The sequence below is a fragment of the Halichoerus grypus genome, chromosome 14, assembly GCF_964656455.1.
Source record: "Halichoerus grypus chromosome 14, mHalGry1.hap1.1, whole genome shotgun sequence".
Classification (NCBI taxonomy): domain Eukaryota; kingdom Metazoa; phylum Chordata; class Mammalia; order Carnivora; family Phocidae; genus Halichoerus; species Halichoerus grypus.
The window spans coordinates 80,885,186-80,909,705 of record NC_135725.1 but is presented as its reverse complement, the minus strand read 5'-3'; the positions used below and the strand labels follow the sequence as shown (position 1 = coordinate 80,909,705).

Genomic DNA, 24,520 nt, shown 5'->3' with positions numbered 1-24,520 from the left:
CGGCCCATTGCGAGGGTGACAGGAAACCCTGTGCAGGGAGCGCCGCCATCTTGGACCTGCCCGAGGAAGATCCTGAGGGAGCCGCAGGAGCAGTCGCCGCTGCCACCGCTACTCCCGCCGGCGCGTCTGCACCTCCTCGGCCAGCCCGCTACCTGCCGGGGCCTCGGCCGACCACCCCCGCCCTTCTCCCGCTGCGCCCGCACTCCTCTTCCTCGTCCTGACGCCCCCCTCCCGCCCGGAAAGCTGCCCAGCCACCAGCAACCCCCCAGGTAAGCCGGGCCCTCCGCAGTGTCCGTCCGGCCGAGGCCTCCTCGCCCGGCTCTCCGGGGGCCGGGGTGCGGACGACGGCGAGCTGGGCGGCGGGCGGGTGGCGCCACAGGGCAGGCCCTGCCAGGCCGCGGCGAGCCCCGCGTCGGCTGTGGGCGCCGCGGCGCCCGGCCTGACGGGACTCCCGTGCGGGGGCGGGGGTGTCCCCGCGCTGCGTCCGCCCGGCGGAGAGCTGCGGGGCGTGCGGGGAAGGGTGTGTTCGGCCTCGCCTTCCCCGCCTCCTCGGCGGGACTGGGCAGACACGCGCCTCCCGCAGGCCCCTCTCCTCGCTGCCGTTCTGGCGGCTGCAGACCACCCCCGCGGTATTTATCCACGCGAGGCGCGCCTCCTCGCAGCCCGCGAGCCCAGACGTGGCAGTCCCCGTCCCGTAGGCCGCGTCTGCCCGGAGTACAAAAGGCAGCACCTCGCAGCCTCGCCGGCATCTTGGAGGAGCTCCGGTGTCCTTGTCGCTGTGGGTAGACTGGGGACTGGGGTTGGGGAAAGGGTCTGTGCTGGCGAGGTTCTGGTTTGGGTGAGGCCCTGCAAGGCCTGTGACATCCTATAAGGCGTCGAGCTTAGGTAGCACGTAGAAGCAGTGAGGAAGACAAAAAGTTTTTCGGCATTTCTAGAATTTAAGGAAAGAAGGCAAAACGAGCGTTTGTTTTGATGGTTTGTACCTTACTGTGAGCCAGGCGCAGATTTAGCTGTCCTCACACCCGTTTTTCTTGCTTCGCGTAGCCCTTGGTGATAAGTAAAGTTATCTCCATTTTACAAGTGAGGAAACTGAGGCTTGAAGTTGTGATGTGACTGGTTAATGATGGCTTCTCCCCACACTTGCCCGGTGTTTCTCTGCTACACTCAAGTTAGGCTGGTGTTACAGGCGTGACCATTTAAAATGTCCCTACAGCTTAATTCTTTTCCTGTGTTTGCATTGGATGACAACTGACGACTCCTTTATAACGGAAAGTCTGTAGTGTCAGCTGCTCCACTGCCCAGTCCTCCTCCTCACAACCCCAGAGGAGAGATGGCAAGATTTTCATTTTATATTGTAAGAAGAAACTGGGGTTCCCAGAAGGCAAGTGCTTTTCTGCTGGTCCCACACAAGTGTCAGAGCCCACTTGAACCCTTGTAAAGTTTACTGTCACAATTGTCTTTTATTTATATGTGGTTATTGAAGACAGACTTGACCTTGCAGTAATCCAGCTCCCACTCCCTCTTCCCTCAGCACTTCACTAAATTTTTCTTCAGAGTTCTGCTTGGGTCCTTTAATTTGTTCATGCCCTGAGGCATGTAGTGGTTAAGAGTTTTGGAGGGTTCCTACTCCAATGCTGCCACTTTCTAGTTGAGTGACCTTAAGCAAGTTACTTAGCCTCTCAGAGTCAGAGACCTTATCTATACAGGGAATAATTGTACCTACATTTTAGAGTTGTTTTCAGGATTAAATGGGATTAAAAAACCCTTAACACGTTGCTTAGCATATAGTTAAGTGCCTCATTGTCTGTAACAGTGCCAGGCATGTAGTGGATGTTTAATATTTGTTGAATAAAGAGAGGAGCATGGCTTCAGAGAGTTGTACAGTTAGACCTGGGCCTTATTAATCGTTTCCCCTTTGGTAGTGTATGACTGCGGATATATCAACTCTCTGAGTTGGTTTCCTTACCTGTAAAATGAGTTTTTACGGTTAGAGATTGTTTATAAAGTAGCTGGCATATGTATCAGGCACTCAATAATATGTCAGTTACTGTAAAGATGTAAGACTCCCTTAGATTCTAATAACCTAAAAATTCCTTGAAATTAAAGCTACATTTTAAAAAGTTTTTGCTTTTTGTATTTCATGTTAAACTTTATTGTGGCATACTTCAACTGTGCAACAGAATTTGGAGTGTTCTTAAAACTAATCTTTATCAGTATTAAATATCTTTGCATCATCTTAGTAAGATTTTGTACTATTAGAGTAAGCTTTTGGTTAAGGCAAATATGTTAAAACAGTTTGTTTCTTTTAAGGCTTGAAACATTTTTGTGCGGTTAAAAATGCCAGGCATGGTTGGAGACAGCAGTGTACAAATAGAGGTATCAAAGATACTGTACTTTTAAAAAAATTTTATGTTCTAGATAGTTTTAAACATATACAAAATATATGTGGTGTAATGAGCCTTCACATACTCATCAGCCAGTGTCAGCAGTGATCAGTCTTGTTTATCTATATACACCTATACCCTCTCCACCAAATTATTTTAAAGCAAATTTCAGACATGATATTTCATCAGTAAAATTTTTGCTATTACTAATCCTTTTAATTCTGGGAGTAAGTACAGGGTTTTGGTGTTTTGTTTTTTTCCTTTAAGTACTTTCACTCTATGAACAGAGGTGAAGTATTGGAGTACTTCTTTTTCATAGCATACCATCATAACTGGGAAATTTTGTGTTTTTCTTGACACAGTAAGGAATCCAGTTCTTATATTATTATGTAAAAGTGTGACATTAAATGTCTTGTCAAAAGTGAGTTTTTTAAAGGGGGTGTCAGAAATGGGTGGGTCTTTTCAGAGGTTGCATTACTGGTGAGGAAAGGAAATTGACCACTCATTTGATTAGATTATATTATTAGAATAACTACCCAAGTTTTGTGTCCACTTGACTGACAAATCAAGTAGCAATCCACATTAGAGAGCTTGTAAGCAAATCAAACTGTTTCTGTTTTTAAGTTTCATAAAGACAGGAACAATGTTTTTTTTTTTGATCATTACTATATTGTCAAAGCCTAGCCCAAGGCTTTTGCTTAGTAAATGCTCAACAAATATTTTTGTATTGGAATCACAGAAGCAGTCTATCTTGATTGTGGTGTTTATAACAAAATGTCTTGCATGTAACAAAAACAAAACCAAGCTTACTAATTTTAACAATGAAGATCAGATTTTAAATCACCTGGAATATTTTGTGGGTTGTTTTTGTCTTGTGTTGTCTTGAATAAGTTATGTAAAAATTACATGGTAACATCATATGTCCTAAGGAGTAGAGTAAAATAGCTGTAAAACAGTTGTGAAAGGATTAGTCATAGTGCATAAGTTAACACAGTAAAAAGCCAAGCTATTAAAAAAAAAAAGGAAAAAAATACTGTCAATTATTGGAGTGTTTTTTGAGGCTGATCATATGATTGACTTCATATGATGTTCCCCATATTATTGTAAATGTGGAAGTAATGTTGGAAGTATTATGAATGGGAATTTTGGGGGTTTTTTAATTCTTGTTTTTTAATATTTATTTATTGTAGAGAGTGAGCGCACACACGCGAGCTGGGGGAGGGCCAGAGGGAGAGGGAGAGAGAATCCTCAATCCCTATTGAGCGTGGAGCCGCACGTGGGGCTCCATCCCAGGACCCTGAGATCATGACCTGAGCTGAAATCCAGAGTCAACTGCTTAACCGACTGAGCCACCCAGGCGCTGCTTGTTCTTGTTTTTTTTTAAATTTGTTTTGTATTAGAATTATATATAAAAATGCTTTAAAGATATTTCACAGTTCTTTATTTTCTCTACTTTGAATACTTTAGAAAATTAGCAGTGAATATAGTATATGCTTATACTGTTAGTGCAGGGTTATATAAAGAAAGTCAATAATTTTTTCCTATCCTTTTTCTGCTCTCAGTCCATGTATTCATTTTTCACAATTTGGTGTGTCTCCTTCCATATTATCTGTATACAGGATGGAGAGAGAGAGCGTGTATATGTGTGTATGTATTTAAAAATCGGAGAAGCTATCGCATAAAAATCTGTCACCTTTTTTTCACTTAAAATCATGGATACATTTTCAGGTTAATACATCTATATCTAAATGGTTTTAAACTAGATGCATATTATTTCATAATACAGATGTACTTTATTCAGTCATTTCCCTGTTGACAGTATAGATCAGTTGTTTTCCAGTTTTGGTTTTTTGGTTTTTTTGTGGGGCTTTTTTTTGCTGTAAAAATGCTATATTAGATGCACTTAGACCTGTAACGTAATGGATTAAAGATTTTGTATCTTTGGGCTACTTCTTAGTCAAAAGGTGATTTGGATTATCTTTAAGATTTTAAAATATATTCTTTACTTCCCAAAAATGTGGCAATTCAGATTCCCATAAGCAGAGTGTATGAAAGTTCCTTAACCTTCACCTCTATCTGCACATTTCAAATCCAGTCATTTATATGTCTGTATAATTTTATTTGGAAAGGTGTCTGATAAACTATATGGAGACCATGCGATTTTATTTTTGGGGCAAAAATGATTAGCATTTAATATGCATTTAGTAACCACATAGAGCTCTGTGTATGGACCTGGAAATAGGTCCATCATTTTGTTAAGTGAAAAACACACTGCAGAGTTTTATGTAGTAGCACACCCCATTTTTAAATATATTCCTTACCTTAATGGTGATGTGTTTCTTGTGCTTAAGAGTTACTGTTAATGTTGAAAAATCCTTTGTTAAAGCAATATTAGGTATAGTTAATATTTAAAGGGGCAACGCAACAATCATCCATGTTCAGTGTGCATTTAGTAGTCATTTCTCTTGACAGGAAATTTAGAGCTAAGTTTTACATGCACTGATAGTAAAACTATGACCCTAAATATTTAGTGTAATTATTCTCCATTTTTCTTTGATTTTGATTTTTAGGTTTTATCAGTCCACGTGTGTGTGTGTGTGTATCACTGTACATATATATGCCTTTAATAAGCTACCTTAGATAGAGAAAATCATGTTCTTCAGAATCAGGCCTGGGTTCAAGTTCCAGCTCTGCCGCTTACTATTTTGTAACACAGGCCAAATTAGCAAATTTCTCCAAACCTCAATTTCTTCAGTTTTTTGGGCTTTTTAAAAGATTTTATTTATTTATTTATTTATTTGAGAGAGCACAAGAGTGAGAGAGCACAAGCAGAGGGAGTAGCAGAGGGAGAGGGAGAAGCAGGCTCCCCACTGAGCAGGGAGTCCGGTGTGGGGTTCGATTCCGGGACCCTGGGATCATGACCTGAGCTGAAGGCAAACGCTTAACCGACTGAGCCATGCAGGTACCCCTATTTCTTCAGTTTTTACATGGACATAATGATAATAACTCTGCAAAGTTGTGAGAAATAAGTAAGAATTTTATGTAGGGAAAAGTAGTGCTGATCATCACACGGTTTACTCTCAGATGTTACCTTCAAAAACTTTTTTATAAGTAGATATAATTTGAATTAGTGTTATCATTTATCCATATCTATAAATCCTGATTACAATACATCCTCTGAATATAATTTTTTTAATACTACCTAAAGTATTAAATTAGAACCACGTGAGTGAACTGAGAAAGATTTGTGTCCCTAAGTACCACTAAAGGGTTTCATGGTACATCTCATAACTATGGAGGAGGCTTAATGGTGTAGTGGGTAAGAGGGGATTCTCTGCAGTTAAAACAGTCTTAGATTCAGTATAGACTTGACCACTTAGCTGTGTGACCTGGGCATGTTACTTAACCTGTTGAGTCTCATCTGTATAATGAGGATTATAGTCACTGTTTTATAAGGCTGTAGTAGTAAAAATTAATTGAGATTGCATGTAAAATGTTTAGCACATTGCCTGGGGTATATTAAATGCCCAATAAATGGTAACTGTAATAATTGTTAGTTTACAGGTTGTTCATCTGTATTTAATGATGCTTATTGTCTGAAAGTAGTACTGTTAAGGAAATCAGAGGCATTGAAGGAGGTCTTATCTGCCTGTGAACTTTATTCTCATGCTTTTGTAACACATGGAGAACACATTTTAACCACATCAGTAGCTGTGCACAAGTTACAGAATACTATCAAGTTTTTTTAATTAGTGCAGATGGTAGTGTTAGAATGGACTCGTGTTTTCAGAGTGAACTAGACCACCAGTTTTTGCCCTTGTTCCCCCTTTTTTAACTTTTGAGTAAAGCAAAAGCATCCTTAAGTAATAGGGGGAAAACTTTTTTCCCCTTCCAAAGCTAGTTAAAAAGTATATTCCTCACCTTAACAATGCTATGTTTCATTCATGTTCAAGAAATGATGTTGAGAAATCTTGTAGAACAATATTAAGCATGGTTAATATTTAAAAGGGCCCACTTGAATGTAGTTTTACTGCAAATACATAATTTTGAGTGAATGTTAGCAATAAACTTTGGGAGTATATTTAAACCAGCTAGTATCTAAGCTTATAATAAGAGAGGGAGGACCTGTTGTGTTAATGGCTACAGTGCTAGATACTTTCTGCCTTCACTGTCTACTGAAATTTAAGTTTGAATAGCTTTCCTTTTTTTTATTTAAAGATTTTATTTGAGAGAGAGTGAGAGCATGAGCAGGTGGGAGGGGAGTGGGACTCAATCCCAGGACCTTGAGATCATGACCCAAGCCAAGAGAACTGCTTAACCGACTGAGCCACCCAGGCATCCCAGTAGCTTTTAAGGTTCATTTTTAAAGAAACTTGAACCAGAAAATTGTGTGGTGAGGTGAAGACTGGTTTTTATTCTGAAAAAGTGGTCATTCTCTTTTATTTGGGCATAGTTTATGCTAATTAATGCTTGGTAATTTAAAAAAGTTTTAAAATTAGTCATCTTGTAGATATTTAATGAATGCTGTGTGATAATTTGCAATACACAAATTAATACTGGAATTGGCTTTTAATTTCATGATTAGCTTTTAGAGCATTTCAAGGAGAAGTTAGGATTGTTGAGGCCTTGGTTTTATTTTTTTTATTATTATTTTTAAAGATTTTTATTTCAGAGCGAGATAGAGCGAGCTGAGTACAGGGGAGGCTCAAAGGGAGAGGGAGAAGTAGGCTCCTCACTGAGCAGAGAACCTGATGTGGGGCTTCCATCCTAGGACCCGGGGATCAGTACCTGAGCCAAAGCAGACGCTTAACCAACTGAGCCACCCAGGCATCCCGAGGCCTTGGTTTAAACATAATAAAATGGAAGGAAGCAAAGTGTATATAGAGCTGCAACTTTCAGTAAGAGAGAAAGGAAGGGGAAGAGTATGGAAGAAACTAATTTCAAGGTGACTAAATGATTACTTTTCCCCAAGTTTGAATGGGAAAAGAGGAGTTTAAAACAGGAGTTAAAAATTAATTACAGGGTTCTGGGAAGAATGCAGGTGAAGAATTTAATAACTTTTAAATATTTTTATTATGAAAGATTATTCTGTTCCTTGTGTTCAGGATCTGATTCAGAGATTTGGTGAATAATCCACACTAATTTTAGCTTCCGGACCAAGTTCATTCTTAAAAAGTTTTGAGTCCCCAGTGTCTGGAAAAAGGGAAACAAATTATGGTGATGTTCAGAATCAGTTAACTAGAAAAACTCCCTTCCTGAACGAACTGGTTAGGGGAGTTTTCAGTGATGTTGAAGACTGATTATGAAAGTGCTACAACACATCAAGCTGGAATGGGTAGCAGGGCATCCACTTTTGTTAAATGTAATCCTTACAGCTAAGCGAGAAGACTATATTGAGTGAAGTGATGTAATTAACAATTTTCTCTTCCCTGGTAACAATAATGCACTTATTTTAAATACATACTTTTTCTACAGGTTAAATTTTATTATATAGTAATTTTGTCAGTTTTAGTAAATGAATTTCTGCAGTCATATCACATTTGGCTTGTATAATGTGACAATTGCCCATAACAGTAAAAATCATATTTTAAAAATTGGAAACCAAATTTTTAAAAATGGGGCCAAATCTTTGTATGTGTGTGCATGCGTGTGCACGTGCATGATTTTTATCTTTCCTTAAGCTGAAAACTGGTTTGAGAATAAATGTTACTGGAAGTTATTATTACCATTATTAGAATTTACCTCTTGTTTCTCTAGCACCTAGCACAGTGTCTGACACATTCAAGGCATTCATTTGAATAAATTGGAGAGGTTTTTATTTTATTAAAAGTAGAAAGAAATTAGCATTATTTACATTAAGTATACCTGAAGGCAGAGAATAGGCTGTGATCTTTCTAAATGTCTTCTGATACATAAACTTGCAGATTTTACAACCATAAGTAGTATTTTATGCCATTATTTCAGCTTTTAGAGTACTATTATATAGTAAGCATTTGTTACATGTTGATCTTCAAATCCTGTATTAGGTTGAACCATATGAAATTGCAAATAATTGACTTTTTAAAAAAAGTCTCTAAGAACAACAGTTTCATGTGGTTTTATCTAATTCTGGCAGTAATTTGGTTTGGAAATAGTTGGATTGGTCTTTTGGATGCTATGCTAACCATGATTTAAAGTAGAGTAAAAAAAGTTATTTTTTATAACTTTTTTAAGTTTTATGTGTTTATAAGTTAGTGGTTACTTTTTATAACATTCTGTTGTAAAATCAGAGTTCTGAACAAGTTGGCCATCAGTAGTAATTCACTTGATCAGTTGACATGGGCGGGGACTTCAAAGGGGGAAGACTGTTTATAATGAAGTTTAACTCAAGTTTATAAAGATTTTCTTGTTTGAACTTTTCCACAGTAACTTTTCTTACTGGATATTCCCTAAAGTGAAATAATGGAATTGTCTGATATAGTGGTCAGTTTGGAAAATACAATTTTACTCTGGCTTATTGTAGCCAACATTTTGTTTATAATCAGTATGCTGTATTTTATATATCTTTAAAGGCTAGCAATGATCAACTGGATAACTTGTGTATATCCTTCTAAAGTAACACAGTTTTCTTTGTTTTTAGTGCCACCATGGCAACTGCACCATACAACTACTCTTACATCTTTAAATATATTATTATTGGTAAGTTTATTTAACTTATGCTCTTGTTCTACAAAGAAACTTAATATACAAAATATTTATATACTAATACTTAACATACCATTCCAGAAGAAGTGAGTGTTTTGTCTTTGTTTTTTTACTGCAAAATTAAAGCCTCTTTAATTTATTTTTGTGATAACGATGTATGTTTTGCATTGTAGCCCTGGATACTTCTGTAGTACAATGGTGGGTACCTTTTGAAGTGGTATTGATTGTTCTTCAGGGCTACCTGAAAGCTTGTTAATCCTGGAAATGGTACTAATTTCCTAGGAGCACTGGTAACATTCCAGAAATATCATGAAAGCCCATGGAGCCCCCTGGATTCCAAAAATTGATAGAGAACATTGTTGATTCAGAGTAATTATGTAATATACATAAAATATAATATTGGTGGTTCTTCTGTTAAGTTTCAGTATGTCACTCAAATTAAAAGACAGGGTTGTTTACCCAGGTATAGTTGTAAGAAGTCAGTTGAAAGTACACATACTTTTCAGTTAATTCTTCGTATTAGAACAGTGTGGGGTAATGGTGGGCTCAATACTTCCTTCACGAAGGGTTAAATTGCTGTAGTATAGTTAGAGAGGACATCTGTTATGGTTTTCATATAATGCACATGCTTTTCTTTTGTGGAATTCTATAAGAAATACAAGGAATATAAGAAGAGATGGGATTTAGTCAATCAAACTACCAAAACTTAACTATTTTTGCTTGTTATATGCTGCCCTGTTTGTTATTCCCAGAAGTCTTTTGCTTTTATGCTTGAATTAAAGGGGAAAAAATACAAAACTGTGAAACAGTTCAAAGTAAAAAATGCTCCTTTTACAACAGTTTCTCTGTTGAAAAGCACTTCCCAGCTGATAGTTATTTACTAACATAATTTATAACTTAATTCTATCACGGCTAAAGGTTGGGAATAGTCAGTTTATAGATCACAGTGAAAAGTGACCCCCTAGGGTTTTTCAGACTCATCTTTTCAAGTGTCCCAGAAATTTGTGATGTAATATGGTAGGGGGTATAGCAATCGTTGTATATAATTATGAGCATAAAATTGAGAAATGTAATTGCCACTTGAAACTTTTTTTTTTTTTTTAAACAGGGGACATGGGAGTAGGGAAATCTTGCTTACTTCATCAATTTACAGAAAAAAAATGTAAGTTCAATATATAAGGTAAAAAAATAAAATAAATTTATATTCACTTTCCTATCTTTAAAAAAGTGTCATTTTCAGTGTACTCTCTGCATTTAAATATAACTTTTCCATATATATATACTTTCATCTTTAGGGAGGGAATTTTTTTTAAATAGGTGCATATAAAATGAAATACACCTGCATGTATAGAGTGTTAATTTATATACCATATATAATTTGAGTTACTTGTTTAGGTTTATTTTGGTGGTAGAAAATTTTAAAAAATGTATATTATAATGTCAAATTTAAATAATCTTTTCTCTCACTCTCCATTTTAGAAGTTTGCTGCATGTATCATTTGTTAACTAAATAATAATAGATTGGAAATATTTAAATGAAATTCTTTCTATATCCAGGATTGGTTGATTAATATTTGAAGTATAATTCTGTCTTGGGTGGTAGGGGAGGAGACCATGTTATTTTATGTAATGAATAGGCTAAATACAGTTGAAATTATTTTTATGGCTTTTTTTTCTTGCTTAATGTAAATTTTATGAAATCTCTAGCAGTCTTGTGTACTTGTACCAGAGAATAGTGGGTTTAGGTTTTCAATGGCCTAATTATAAGGAAGGACTAATAAACTTGTCTTATTGGATTGGAAATATATAACTTGCCAGTATGTAATCGTAAATACATATTAAATGTGTTTTTCTTTGAGATATTGGTAGTATTTTGCAGGATAAAAACTTGACAACTCCTAGAGTCTTAAAACCATTGATTGTTTTGTTATATGTAATAATTGTTAGAAGTCTAAATAGCATAATGTTGGTGTTATGAAGAACTTAATAAAAATCTTTATTTTTAATTAGCAGATTCTTTTAGTCCAGGGGTCAGCAAACAATAGCCCGTGGGTCAAATCCAGATACTGCCTGTTTTTGTTAATAAAGTTTTATTAGAACACAACCATGTTCATTTTACTTATTGTCTTTGGCTGCTTTTGTGCTTCAACAGCAGAGTTGAGTAGTTGTGGCAGACATTTTGGCCTACAAAACTTAAATATTTATTATTTGATCCTTTACAGAAGTGTGCTGACCCCTCTTCTAGTGCAGTCAAATTTCTTTGACTTCTGTGTTTTTGCTAATTTTTTTTCAGTGCTAGCTTAGTCCACTTATAGCCTACAAGCATTAATATGTTATTTAATTACCCAGTGGATTTTTTCCCTGCTGGTCTTAATCTGAAGCTTTCTGGAAGTTAGAATATTATATTTCTTTTTTCTCTAACAGTTATGGCTGATTGTCCTCACACAATTGGTGTTGAATTTGGTACAAGAATAATTGAAGTTAGTGGCCAAAAAATCAAACTGCAGATTTGGGATACAGCGGGACAGGAGAGGTTTAGGGCTGTTACACGAAGCTACTACAGAGGAGCTGCGGGAGCGCTTATGGTGTATGATATCACTAGGTAAGAGATTAATACTTTTTTCAAACTTCATACTTGAAAAAAGAAATCTCCTTTAGGCAGTGTGGCTTGTGCTTTTTTTTTTTTTTATTGACTTAGACACTTTTTAGTTTGTGATTGTATGACTATAAATGAGCTTATTTGGATCTTACGGTTATTTCTCTACATTGTTGTGTAAGACTTGATGTAACATGTTGATTTCCTTTTCTGAAAGTGGATATGACTGAAGAAAAACTTTAGGAGATGCTGGTGGAGCTAATAGAAGAATACTATTCTGAAAAGCAGCATCAGTTCAATTATTTGAGGTGAAATAATATTTTATACCAAACTTTGTTCTTTTCACTTCAGTAGAAAGCAAGCAAGTCTTGAGGGGTTACTCTGTTCAGTCTCTTGTGTTAAAGTTGACACCTTTTCAAAATAAGGTCAGGGAAGGAATTAAGTAGTTTTGTTAATCCAACATGGTAGATTGTAAAAAGTTCTTATGCTTGTATCTGAAGGTGTTTGAGGTATTTAATTGTTCATTTACTTAAATTCTTTTTTGTTCTAAAATGAATTGAAATGGTTTACAGTACTTCATGAAGCAAGATTAAATTTATTTCAACTTCACTATTTCTGGAAACTGAAAGCACTTGATAAAAAGTAACAAAACTGGGCCATAAATATTTGGCTTCAGAAAACATGGAAAATTGTGCCACTTTATTAAACTGTGCTAAGCAAAAAATGAACTGGATCACCTTTCATATTAATGCAGAGTGCCAGTTTAAAGCAGTGTGACTCTTGTCTTACTTTTTTGGGGGGAGGTAGGGATGGGTGAGTGGCACCAAATGGACTTTCAAGCATATTTCCTTTTGAGAAATGCTTTATACTGTTTCCTCTTGAAGAGTCACAATACAGTGCACATTAACATATTAGCACCCTGAGAAGTTCTGCATCAAAGAAATTTTTTTTTTTTTAAGATTTTATTTATTTGACAGAGAGAGACACGGTGAGAGAGGGAACACAAGCAGGGGAGTGGGAGAGGGAGAAGCAGGCTTCCTGCGGAGCAGGGAGCCCGATGCGGGGCTCGATCCCAGGACCCTGGGATCATGACCTGAGCCGAAGGCAGACGCTTAACCGACTGAGCCACCCAGGTGCCCCACATTAAAGAAATTCTTATACTTAGTTTAGTTTGGTGTTTCCTAAGCTTATTTTATTGAGGAATACACTTTGGGAAATGTGGACTTAGAATAAAGACAGTGGCTGATTATAATTACAGTGGTTGAAGTTTATTGAGTTCCGGAATTGGGTAATCTTCACGGCAGAAGAGAGCAAAATAACCTTAATGCTCTTCTGTATATAATGCGCTGTATATATATATGGCACCTGGTAACATGGTAAGTAAATGGTTTTGTGGGAAGAATATTAAAGACCTGGCCTTCTCTGCAGGACATCCTAATGAGGGATGCATTCCTGAAGACTTTGCATAATTAAAAACTCCATTATTAATAAATTTAAATGTGGTGATGTGTAGAGTGTATGAATCTAAAGTGTTGTAGTTTGTTTTGCTTTGTGCGAGTAGTGCTTGTGTTCCCCTCCCCCACCATGTTTACTGATACTGTAATTGACATACAACATTGTGTAAGTTTAAGGTCTACAGGGTGATGATTTGATACATTTATATGGTTTGCTTTTAAACATAACCTTTTAAGCATAGTAAATACTTTTGGTAAAAAAAAAAGTTGTGTCTATTTGAGTCATCAAAAGTACTTCTGGTGGAAACACCCCAAATGTCCATTAACTAAGGGATAGATAAATGGGTGTATTCATACAATGAAATACAATTCGACTATTAAAAGGAAAGAAATTCTGATACATGCTATGCAGTGGATGAATGTTGAAAACATTTTGCTAAGTGAAAGAAGCCAGACATAAAAGGCCGATGTTGTATGATTCCATTTATATGAAATACCCAGAATAGGCCAGTTCATAGAGACAAAGTGGATTGCCAGGGTGTGGAGAGTGCTAGTGGGTACAGCGTTTCTTTTGGGATTGATAAAAATGTTCTAGAATTAGATACTGGTGATCACTGCACAACTTTGGGATATATATTAAAAACCACAACATTGTATACTTTAAAAGGATGAGCTTTATGGTAAGTTCATTATATCCCAATAAAATTATTATTGAAAAAAAGTACTTCAGGCTTTAGACAGGTGCTTTGTTGATATTTCATAGTGACATTTATGTTGCATCCACGACACTGATTTTTTCCCTTTTTTTCTATTATTCCTTGACATTTTGCAAACTTGAAAGTTCTGCTTTAATAATACCTTTATTCTTGGTATTAACTATAATTGTTACCAGATACTTCCTTAAATTGACAGCATAGCTGATCATGGCAGTTTGTTTGGCTGTATCAGTTGTTTGATATGTCATTTAACATCCTTGGCAAAGTTAGGGATATTTTTTACTTTTTTTTAGCACCATTACCACTAATTAATGAATATTGGAATGCTGCTGCAGTTATAGGTTTGAAGTTATGGTGAATTTTAAATTAATAATAATTACCAGAATTATTAGCAGAGGTTATGGGCACATCTAAATAATAACAGTTTACATGATCTTGATACTTAAAAAGGATGTGTAGATTTCTCTGTTTACCAAAGTGGTGGCAGTTTGTAATCCACTCTTGCTGCCAGCTTTGACATTTTAAAATTGATCAAAATCAGTATTAATATTTTTGGATTTGTGCTATTTCAGTTTTTGTGCACAAAGTAGGATAAATCTATTGTGTAAAGGCAAGGTATGCCAGTAACTACAAATATTGAACAATAAAGTGATACGGCTTGTACTTTTTTTTTTTTTTTTTTTTTAAAGATTTTATTTATTTATTCATGAGAGACAGACAGAAACAGAGCAGGCTCCCAAGGAGCAGGAAGCCCGATGCGGGACTCGATCCCAGGACCCTGGGATCATGACCTGAGCCGAAAGCAGACGCTTAACCATCTGAGCCACCCAGGCGCCCACGGCTTGTACTTTTTAAAAATATTTGACCATTAGAAGATTTTACTTAGAAAATTTAAAAACATTGGGGAAATGTTGCTTTTATTTATTTGACCTTTTTTTTTTTTTTTTACAGTTAGGTGGTGATTTGTGTGTAACATAATTTAGCACAGTAAAAAGAGAATCTTACAACTTCCTTTCAGTCTCCACTGGGAAAGGATTAAGTGTTTGGAATATCCAACTTTATATGGGTACTGGCAGCTGGAGTTCATGGAATATATTCACAAGGCTAAATTTGAAACACTTTGAGGACACTGTGCGTAAAGGGTTCAAGGCCTGGCTCTGAAATTCATTTAAATCTTTTGTGAGCTTCTGTTTTCTCACCTGTTAAATGAATAAGATGGATTAATGTTCTGTGAATGTATATAGATCAAACATTTTTAACTTTCAGAATTTTATTTGACCCCTTTGGTGAAGTCTGATAAATATTAATATTCTTCCTACTACATATAATATTGTAAATTATTTGGATATGCTTGCCCTCTTTGGTCCTGTTTGGCTAGTGCAAATGAGCCTATGAGTTTCTAAACTCTTGCTTGGAGAAAGTGGAGAAATAGGGCAGTCTGAATCGCAAAATGATTTAGCTACTGGTAAATCAGAATACAAAGTTAGAATAAACTCACTCTGATATCTGGGGGCTTGAATTTCCAGTCAAATATATTAAGTGCCATTTTAAAGCCAGTTTTTATGTTGTCATAGTTAACTTTCTCTTGAAAGAAAGGTGAATTTTATATCAGTCTATAATACTGTGACCATCTTGGTTTCTAATTTGAAACAGATGCAAACATGTTTGCCATTGAACATATCATTTGTTAGACATTTTGGTATTATTTCTCCCATTTTGTGATTGAAAATATGGATGATTTAACAATAATCTTAGTTTTTACTTCAGATTAGAAATTCTGAGTTCAGAATTGTTTCCATTAATTTTCTGTGTTGTTCCTTGCTTGCTTATTGGTCTGTTTATGAGTGTGCCTTTAAATGTAAACAATTTACTTCTATATGTAATTAGCAGAGTTGTTGGATATTGATTTATTTATTTAAAAATAATAGGTTTGGCAAGATTTCTGGAAATTATGTGTTCACATTCCACAGTTTTTGATGAAAGGGAATATTATTTATTTGAGATTTCTTTTTTAAAAAATTGAAATGGCAATTTTATGTGGTAGTCACAAATGTAAACTTTAATTTTTGCAGAAGAAGTACATATAATCACTTAAGCAGCTGGTTGACAGATGCAAGGAATCTCACCAATCCAAATACTGTAAGTTGAATTAACATCTGTTACACAGAAAATGTAAGATCTATGCTAACCCCAAAAGGAGAGTCATTTGCTAGGAGGATTTTTGTATATGAGTACTAAGAATGAGAGAGTCTTTATTTTTAAATTAATTGAAGAGAAGTTAACATTTTTTTTTTTTTTGAATACTATTACCCCAGGTTTTACATCTTATACTTGGTTTTTGTTCGTGTTTGTGGTTAAAAAAAAAAAAATGAAAGTTATGAATGGGGTGGTGATTTCATGTCAGGTGGAGCCCATGAACTCTGAAACAATCACTTTAAAAAGGGATCTGCATTTGTTTTGTAAAATGTTACCATTGGAAGAAACTGGGCAAAGTATAAGGGATCTCTGTTATTTCTTAACAACTGCTTGTGTATCTACAATTATCTCAGTAAAATTTCAGTTAAAAATAGAGTTCTGCATGCTTTTAAAAATTAGTTTAAATATTTTTTCTTTTTACAAAAACATCTCAACTATAATAATTTTTAAAAAAATTTAAGAAGTAGCCATTATTGTGCTACATTTTCAAATTGCAAATTTAAAAAAATTTTCTTTTTTAAATGAAAATAAAAATTAGCTTCTTCACCAGACAGAGAAGATATTTATTGAGATTTTAAAGGCCAGCTCCCATGCCAGACTCTGTAGTATCCAAAGATAAATGTGGCCCTTGGCCCACCAAACGTTAATGGTCTAGTAAGGAGATGGCTGTGTGTATACAAATAACTATGCTGAAAAGCCGAGAGAGATATAAGTTAGAGCAACTGGTATGTGCATTGCGGGAAGTGCCCAGGATAAGCAGTGCCATCTGGAGAAACCAGTTTTACAGAGAAAGGTATGTTTGAGCTGGGACTGTAGGGTGAGTAAGGTTTTAGTAAATGCTAGAGGGGGCATTCCAGGAACAAGCGAGGAAAGGTACTGAGCTGTGACTGACCCTGAGCTTCTTCAGAGTAAGCCCTGTGTCTCATTTAGTTTTGTACTTCACCATGTAGCACAGGTCTGATTCAATAAATAGGTAATCAGTGGTAAGATTGGCTTTTATCAGGGAACAGCAATAAATTGTACTGAAAGTTAACATGATTTTGCCTTTTTTTTTTTTTTAAGATTTATTTATTTTAGAGAGAGCATGAGCGGGGGTGGGGGGAGAGGGAGAGAGAATCCTCAAGCAGGCTCTCTGCTGAGTGCGGAGCCTGACTCAGGGCTTGATCCCATGACCCCGAGATCATGACCTGAGCCAAAATCCAGATCCAGCCACTTAACTGAGGCACCCAGGTGCCCCAACGTGATTTGCCGCTTATGCTAGGGACTGTGCCTGGAACTTTCATATCCATAATGACCTTAAACCTACTGTAGGTATACATGCAAACCTATAGTTGAATGTTCATAGTAGTTTTATTTACAATAGCCAAAAATTGGAAACAACCTAAATGGTCATCAGGGGGTGAATGGTTAAACAATCTGGTACATTCATACTATAAAATACTCCTCAGCTATACAAAGAAATGAACTATTGATACAGCAATTTAGATGGATCTCAGGGGCATTATGCTGAGTGAAAAAAGTTAATCTCAAAAAATTACATACTGTATATATGTATCCATTTATAAAACATTCTCAAAAAGACAAAATTGTGGAGGAGAACAGATGCATTGTTGCCAGGGGTTAGCAAATGGGGGTGAAGGGTATGAGTGGTGTTGTGCGTAGGCTATAAAGAGAGCAGCACAAAGCAGTTCCTTTCTAGTGATGGAACAGTTCTGTATCCTGATTGTGGTGACACAAATCTATATCTGTAGTAAAATTGCATAGAACTGTACACACACACATGAGAGTGTACAACTGGTGAAATCTGAGTAAGGACCTAGATTGCACCAAGGTCACGTCCCTGGTTTTGAGTCTGTAAGATGCTGCTATTGAGGATGCTTGGTGAAGGGTATATAGAAGCTCTACTCTTGTAAGCTTTTGTGATTCTGTAGTTATTTCAGGAAAAATATTAAGAAGCAAACAAAACTCATTGTAGAGGTGCTTAGAGGAGTTTAATGACAAATGAGCCATGTCTTTCCTGCCTCATTTATGCTTCTTCACATTTTACCAGATCTTCAGAAGAAAGTGTTAGGGAGGAAGAACTTTACCCTTCAAGATTCTTAGGGCTTGTCTAAGAAATAAATTGATAGAGTTGTTACAAGTTTCTGGAGATTACTGAGAGGGAAACACCCTAAACAAATGGAGATTTTTCTTACAAATGTAAATGTCTCTTAAAGGATAACTTCTGGGTTTTTAGAGCTTCACCTGTGTCTGCTGTTTCTTAAAAATAAACCAGCTTAAAATAAATATTCCAAAGAGGAATATCTTGGGATGGCAAAATTTGCTCCCCTACAGAAGAAAATCTCTCAAGGTCCAGCTCAAATGTTATGTTTTCTATGATGTTGCCTTCAGTTTCTGTGCAGAAATTACATACTTTCCCATTTTGTTGGTGGTGTATTTTGTACCTCGGTCTGGTTAGCATGCCACTTTTATGTGTCCTTTCAGGATGATGGGAAGCACAGCTGGGAAATTCTTAAGGAATTGGGAGAGGAGGCAGTGTTTCCATTCAGCAAATGTTTAAAATTTTTTAAAAAATTATCTTTTAAAAACCGCTTTATTGAGATATAATTAACATAATCTACCCATTTAAAGTGTGCAGTTCAACGTTAACTTTTTAAAAATTTATTACTGAAGTATAGTTGACATACAGAACGTTTTGAGTACCTGTCATATAATGGCCCTGTACTAGGCCATCGTGACTTTACCAGCCTTGATTTAAAAAAAACAAAATTGATTTCATTTTTTAAGTGTTCTTACCTTATTCTTTAAAAGACTAGCAGACTGGGCGCCTGGGTGGCTCAGTTGGTTAGGCAGCTGCCTTTGGCTCGGGTCATGATCCCGGAGTCCTGGGATTGAGTCCCACATCGGGCTCCCGGCTCAGCCAGGGAGCCTGCTTCTCCCTCTGACCCTCTCCCCTCTCATGCTGTTTCTCTCTCTTTCTCTCAAATAAATAAATAAATAAAATCTTTAAAAAAAAAAAAATAAAAGACTAGCGGACTTCATAGGAAAATATCTTTCCCTCCTCATTGGGCCCTTGTCCACACTGGAAGAATGCTCACACTTGTTATACTGCTTAAGTGTTCTTGTTCAAGGTTTACATTCAGATTACAATGGTTCTTCAGTTCATTGGACATCATTTTTAAGAAACAGGAGAGTCAGGGGCTGCAGTTTCACATGAGAAAAAGTTAACGGTGGAAATCACTTTTGGTTGAAACCATCCATTCCTAAAGTATCTGCATCTGGATTACCACATCTGTTTGGAAGGGAAAGGAGGGGGGATCACCAGTTGGTATCAAATAAGCTTATATATAGACAGAGACAGTTTATCCATAAATCCCCACCCCCCAACCCCCAGAAACCACCATGAAGATCAAAAAGCTGTATTTCCCTAAGGCTGCAAACTTTTTTCTTAGAACTTTGTAGAGCTGCCTTTAACTTTGGCCTAACGTCACTTACATAAATGATTCCAAAGTGGGTGTAGGTGTGTGTGATATTTTGCCTTGGATTTGAACTCGCTTGCATATGTGTACCCCCACCCCCTCCTCCCACCACCTCTGTTCCCCATGGAACACAGACATTTGTTTTCAGTTGCTACAAACTTAGGCCTGCCTTCGGGCTAGTGTAGAGTAAGACAGTATTTGAAGGTCACAGTTTGGGTATTTTCCCTTGGTTCTAATGTCCTTCTACCACTGGCTCACTGAGTGACTTTTGACAGGTCTCTCTGCCTTATTTGAGCACTGATTTCCTTACCATTAGCCTGAAGGAGTTGAACTAGTAGTTTAACTACTTGAGGGTCCCAGAGACTCTAAAAAATCTGATAAAACCACGAGCCTTCTCTTGCAATGAAATGTTCTTGTTTACAGCATTCTGTGCTTAATTTCAGTGTATTCACAGATCCCCTGGAGCTTGCATTGACCCTGAGTAATCTTACTCAGATAAATTATACACCTTTGGCCCAGACCAGGTGTTCCTCATGGGCTGTATTGTTTTATAATGGCTTGCACGCCTTTAAGAATGGATTTTACATTTTTAAAAGGTTATTTAAAAAAAAGAAGTATATGCAAAGAGACCATTTGGGCTCCAGAGACCTGAAATATATACTCTTTGCCCTATACAGAAAGTTTGTTAGCCCATGGCCTAGATAATTGCTGACCTCCCTCCTAATAGTACTGACTTAATGATTCTCATACGTGTCTGCTGGATGATTGCTGGTACTTGGTTTCTTTTTTAGGCCCACATGTTTTTTTCTGTCAAAATTTTTGGATTTCAGAATTTTCATGGTTGATTTTAAATGGTTGCTTTTGTTTTAAGAGGTCTTTCTTTTCGTTACAAATTAGGTAATAATTCTCATAGGAAATAAAGCAGATTTGGAGGCACAAAGAGATGTTACATATGAAGAAGCGAAACAGTTTGCTGAAGAAAATGGTGGGTTTAAGACTTTTAATGGCTTTTTTGGGGTCACACATAGAAAAGGTGGGATTTTGATACTGCAGATTATTTGACACTTTTCTTTTAATGCCAGCTGCTTAAATCTCAAGAATGAGGAAATGTGTTTCTATTTGACAATCATGTTGGGGGTAGTGCAAGTATTTAATGACAAATAAATGACAAATAAATACCCCCCCATCTCAAACTAACGTACTGTTTCATAAAATACTGTGGTACGAGTACTGATAGCTGATGGGAAACTCTTATTCAAATGTTACTGAAGAAAATGCCCTTGTGAGTTAATTTGAAATGTCTTAATCATAGTCTGACTTTTAATTTTTAGGCTTATTGTTCCTTGAAGCAAGTGCGAAAACGTAAGTATTGCTAAAATTAATCATTTTCAGTTACATTCAAACTTCTCAAAGTAGAACCATACATGTGAGAAATGTATAATGTATTTGCATACATATGATAATATGTATATGTGTAATGTTTATTGTGGGAAGAACAGTAAGCAGGCATCCCTTTGCTTCCTGTTTCACATTCCAAAGGTAATTTTTTTTGTTACTGCACCTTAAAGATTGTACCTTGATTATGCCCCCTGGTAACCCAGGTTAATAAATGAAATTGTGTTAGCATTTCAAAAGTGTTTGACTTTCCCAATTGAGGTTGAGTTTGGTATCTTGGACTCAAGCTTGGGTAATCTGTTCATTTAATACTTCTGATTAAAAAGCATGGCTTAAGGAAACAATGTCTAAGAATAATCAGAAGCATAATTAATGTTTTTTAATCGTTATTCATGTCCATTATTGAATTCCAGGACTACCATCAGAGTTCTTCATTTATTAAGCCAGAAATTCCTTGCTGTGGTGAGAAGCTAGCCCCCCCCTTTTTTAAGCTTCATCCATAGTTAGTACTAAGAGAACTGAAGTGAGAACATGGTCGAGCACGAATATGTCACCATCACATGAAAAAAAAAAAGTATAGTTGATGCTTGGCTAATTGGATCATACAAATCCTGGAATCTCATTTCTTTTTTTTTTCTTTTAAATAATTTTTAAAAAATTTTTTTATTGTTATGTTAATCCCCATACATTACATCATTAGTTTTAGATATAGTGTTCCATGATTCATTGTTTGTGCATAACACCCAGTGCTCCATGCAGAACGTGCCCTCCTCAATACCCATCACCAGGTAACCCATCCTCCCAACCCCCTCCCCTCTAGAACCCTGTTTGTTTTTCAGAGTCCATCGTCTCTCATGGTTCTTCTCCCCCTCCGATTTCCCCCCCTTCATTCTTCCCCTCCTGCTACATTCTTCTTCTTCTTTTTTTCTTTCTTAACATATATTGCATTATTTGTTTCAGAGGTACAGATCTGAGTGGAATCTCATTTCTGTTTGGAATATCTGATTACAGAAATGGCCCATCTTCACTTTCATTATATATTAATATATAACATTTTAATAATTAGAACACATCCAGTTATCCAGATAGGGTTTGTAGAAACAGCTGTTAGTACTGTTTATGTGCTTTCCACAGAGAATATTTCCCCATGTTGTTCTCTTAGTTCAGTCATTACTGGTAATCTCTTATTAGATGACAGTGGCTAAGTTGAAGACATCATGGCAGTTGACTAAAGGTTAGCAAAGGTCAGTGTGTAATGTCTTATCTTGTGTAGAAAGCTATGATTCTCCAATAAAGTTGTCATTTGCCTCTTAGGGGAGAGAATGTAGAAGATGCTTTCCTTGAGGCTGCCAAGAAAATCTATCAGAACATTCAGGATGGAAGCCTGGATCTGAATGCTGCCGAGTCTGGTGTACAACACAAACCTTCAGCCCCACAGGGAGGCCGGCTAACCAGCGAACCCCAACCCCAGAGAGAAGGCTGTGGCTGCTAGTGACCTCTTTGCTGTAGCTCCCATTTGACCTTTCACCTGTCTGTTGGAAGCAGTACTTTTTACTGCCTCGTTGTCTTCTGTACATCTTACTGGGTTTAATTAAAAAAAAAAAAAAAGAAAAAAACAACTCTGTTGTAAAAACAGTTTAACACAATACTAAACTGCTAAACAACTAGATGTAATCAGGTTATCAAAAGGCAAGTAGAGTAATAAATCTCTCCTGCATGGTAAATCTAGACTTTTTTTTCCCCTTGATTGTCCTCGTGATAGGTATGTCACCAGTACATGATTTAAACTGAGCACTGATGCTGGACTTAAATGATTTTTATCCTTCCCTCTTTTTGGCAAGGCTTTGTCTTACTGTATGGTTTAATTTGAGGATATCTTAAGCCTTTCTCCCCATCTTTAACTGTTCAAGTATGTCTGTTGTAACCAATAAGTTTATTGCTGTGAAATGACTTCTGATAGAGAATGGGTTCTGTAACTGCTTTTGTTTTGTTTTCGTTGGATAAATTTCCTGTTGTGTGGGTGGCATTTTTCTTGTGGAGGTTTGCTTCTGTCTTAGCCTTGCACAGGGAAAATATCCACTTATCTTTTCTCTTGTGCTTAATTAATAGCTTTATCTTTTTTTTTTACACCATTTTATCCTTTTCTCTTTAGCAGAAAGTAAATATGTATAAAATTTGAAGGAACCGAACTAACAATACATTCTGTGTATATTATTTTAATGAAGAAAATAAATTGATTACTGGCATTGGAACAGTATAAAATACCAGTTTGTACAGTATGACCTATATGTGACCATGTTACTCCCTTCCATTTCACACAAGGAAATAGACACAACTGCAGTTCACAAGTAATACTGGCTCCAGCCTCTGGTGCTGGCAGTGTTTGGGGACATTATGCTGGAAAGAGCTCCTAGCGTGAGAGGATTGACACTAGCAGATGCTGTTCCATCTTTGCACTGTGGCTTCTTACCTGCTGATTTTCTTAACTGTTCTTGTGCAATCGACAATGTGCTAACCTGCTTTTCTCTTTGTAAACATTTTGCATTACAGGCTGCATTTCTTGCCTTACTGTATAGAAAAAGAAAAAAGGCTGGGTTTATTATTGCACATTTTAAGCTTTTATACCTTTATCTTCTTGGAATGGTGAGATTGTGTACCGGACAGTCAGAACCACAGGTCTGCTGTTAAGGGATTTTAAATTGTGCATTTTTAACACTACAGTGAAGTAATGTAAGATATCCCATGTGTTTTTAGTATGAGGGGCTATTTTATGTCATGTTGGCATAAGATGTTTTGTAAAAGGGAAAGTGTTTCTGACAGTGTTTCAGTGTTTGTGCTGATACAAAGTAAGTTATTACTTTGCACTAGGTGGTTTGGCCACTGAAAGAATACTGTATTGCAAGGGAAACAATCTCTTTAGACAACAGACTTACGTTTTACCAAGTTCTTCACTTCTTTTGATTGATATCTGATTGAGTTCATGGTTCAGATGGAGAACTGAGGTTATTCGAAGTAGGATAGGTAAACCTTAGTATATTCTATAAAATCACTCAGCTCAACTGCTGTGTTTAAAATACACACTTTAAATCCCTCTTTACAGACACTAAAGTAAAAATAAAAAATATGGCTTTCTGGGTCGTAAACATGTGGTAGTACTGGAGTATTGTATAGTCAATGTTAAATAAAAGCCAAAACTGGAATGTGCAGAAAATAGGATTCGGTTAATTTGTGGACTCATCTTTATTTTTGTTTTTGTTTAACTTTTTTAAAAACAAGATTCCTGGAGTAGATTGGTATATTCTGTTAAAGACTTTCAGTGACCCATTTTGCTTACCCTGTTGCTTCACAAGGGACTCACCCAGGGACCATGACCTGCTGGTGTGTGTATATATTTACAAAAAACCAACCACCCATTGGGATATGAGGTAGCAATCACAGACTAAAAACTGCGGCTTGTTTAGGTGCAATACCCTGATTCCCAAAGTTAGTTACAGTGGGTCTTAATTGTTTTTGTGACAGGATTTATTCAGACTGCTGTACTCTTCATTTGATGTAACAAAATGCTATTAATCTAAATATTTGTAAATAAAGTACCTGTATCTAGATTAAATTAAAA

The 24,520-nt window shown here is 36.6% G+C and overlaps 1 protein-coding gene across 2 annotated transcripts; it reads left to right on the top strand.

Annotated features, from left to right (window-relative positions):
- The first annotated feature begins 24 nt into the window (after positions 1 to 24).
- Positions 25 to 24,520, top strand: RAB14 (RAB14, member RAS oncogene family). Of its 2 annotated transcripts, XM_078061708.1 has the most exons (9): positions 25 to 269; positions 9,004 to 9,062; positions 10,177 to 10,230; positions 11,493 to 11,670; positions 15,907 to 15,973; positions 20,407 to 20,494; positions 20,841 to 20,871; positions 21,318 to 21,366; positions 22,219 to 22,454. In XM_078061708.1, the coding sequence occupies exons 2-9, from the start codon at positions 9,011 to 9,013 to the stop codon at positions 22,246 to 22,248; spliced, it is 549 nt and encodes a 182-aa protein (XP_077917834.1). In that variant the 5' UTR covers positions 25 to 269; positions 9,004 to 9,010; the 3' UTR covers positions 22,249 to 22,454. The 2 variants fall into 2 exon arrangements, with proteins under 2 accessions (XP_077917834.1, XP_077917835.1); XM_078061709.1 differs by lacking the exon at positions 21,318 to 21,366 and having other exon boundaries at positions 36 to 269; positions 22,219 to 24,520.

Bases quoted from the DNA above. Each gene is read 5' to 3' on its own strand.
- RAB14 (XM_078061709.1), top strand. From the start codon at position 9,011: ATGGCAACTGCACCATACAACTACTCTTACATCTTTAAATATATTATT. The intron at 15,974-20,406 runs GTAAGTTGAATT...GTTACAAATTAG, and splicing joins ATCTCACCAATCCAAATACT to GTAATAATTCTCATAGGAAA. The intron at 20,872-22,218 runs GTAAGTATTGCT...TTTGCCTCTTAG, and splicing joins CTTGAAGCAAGTGCGAAAAC to GGGAGAGAATGTAGAAGATG.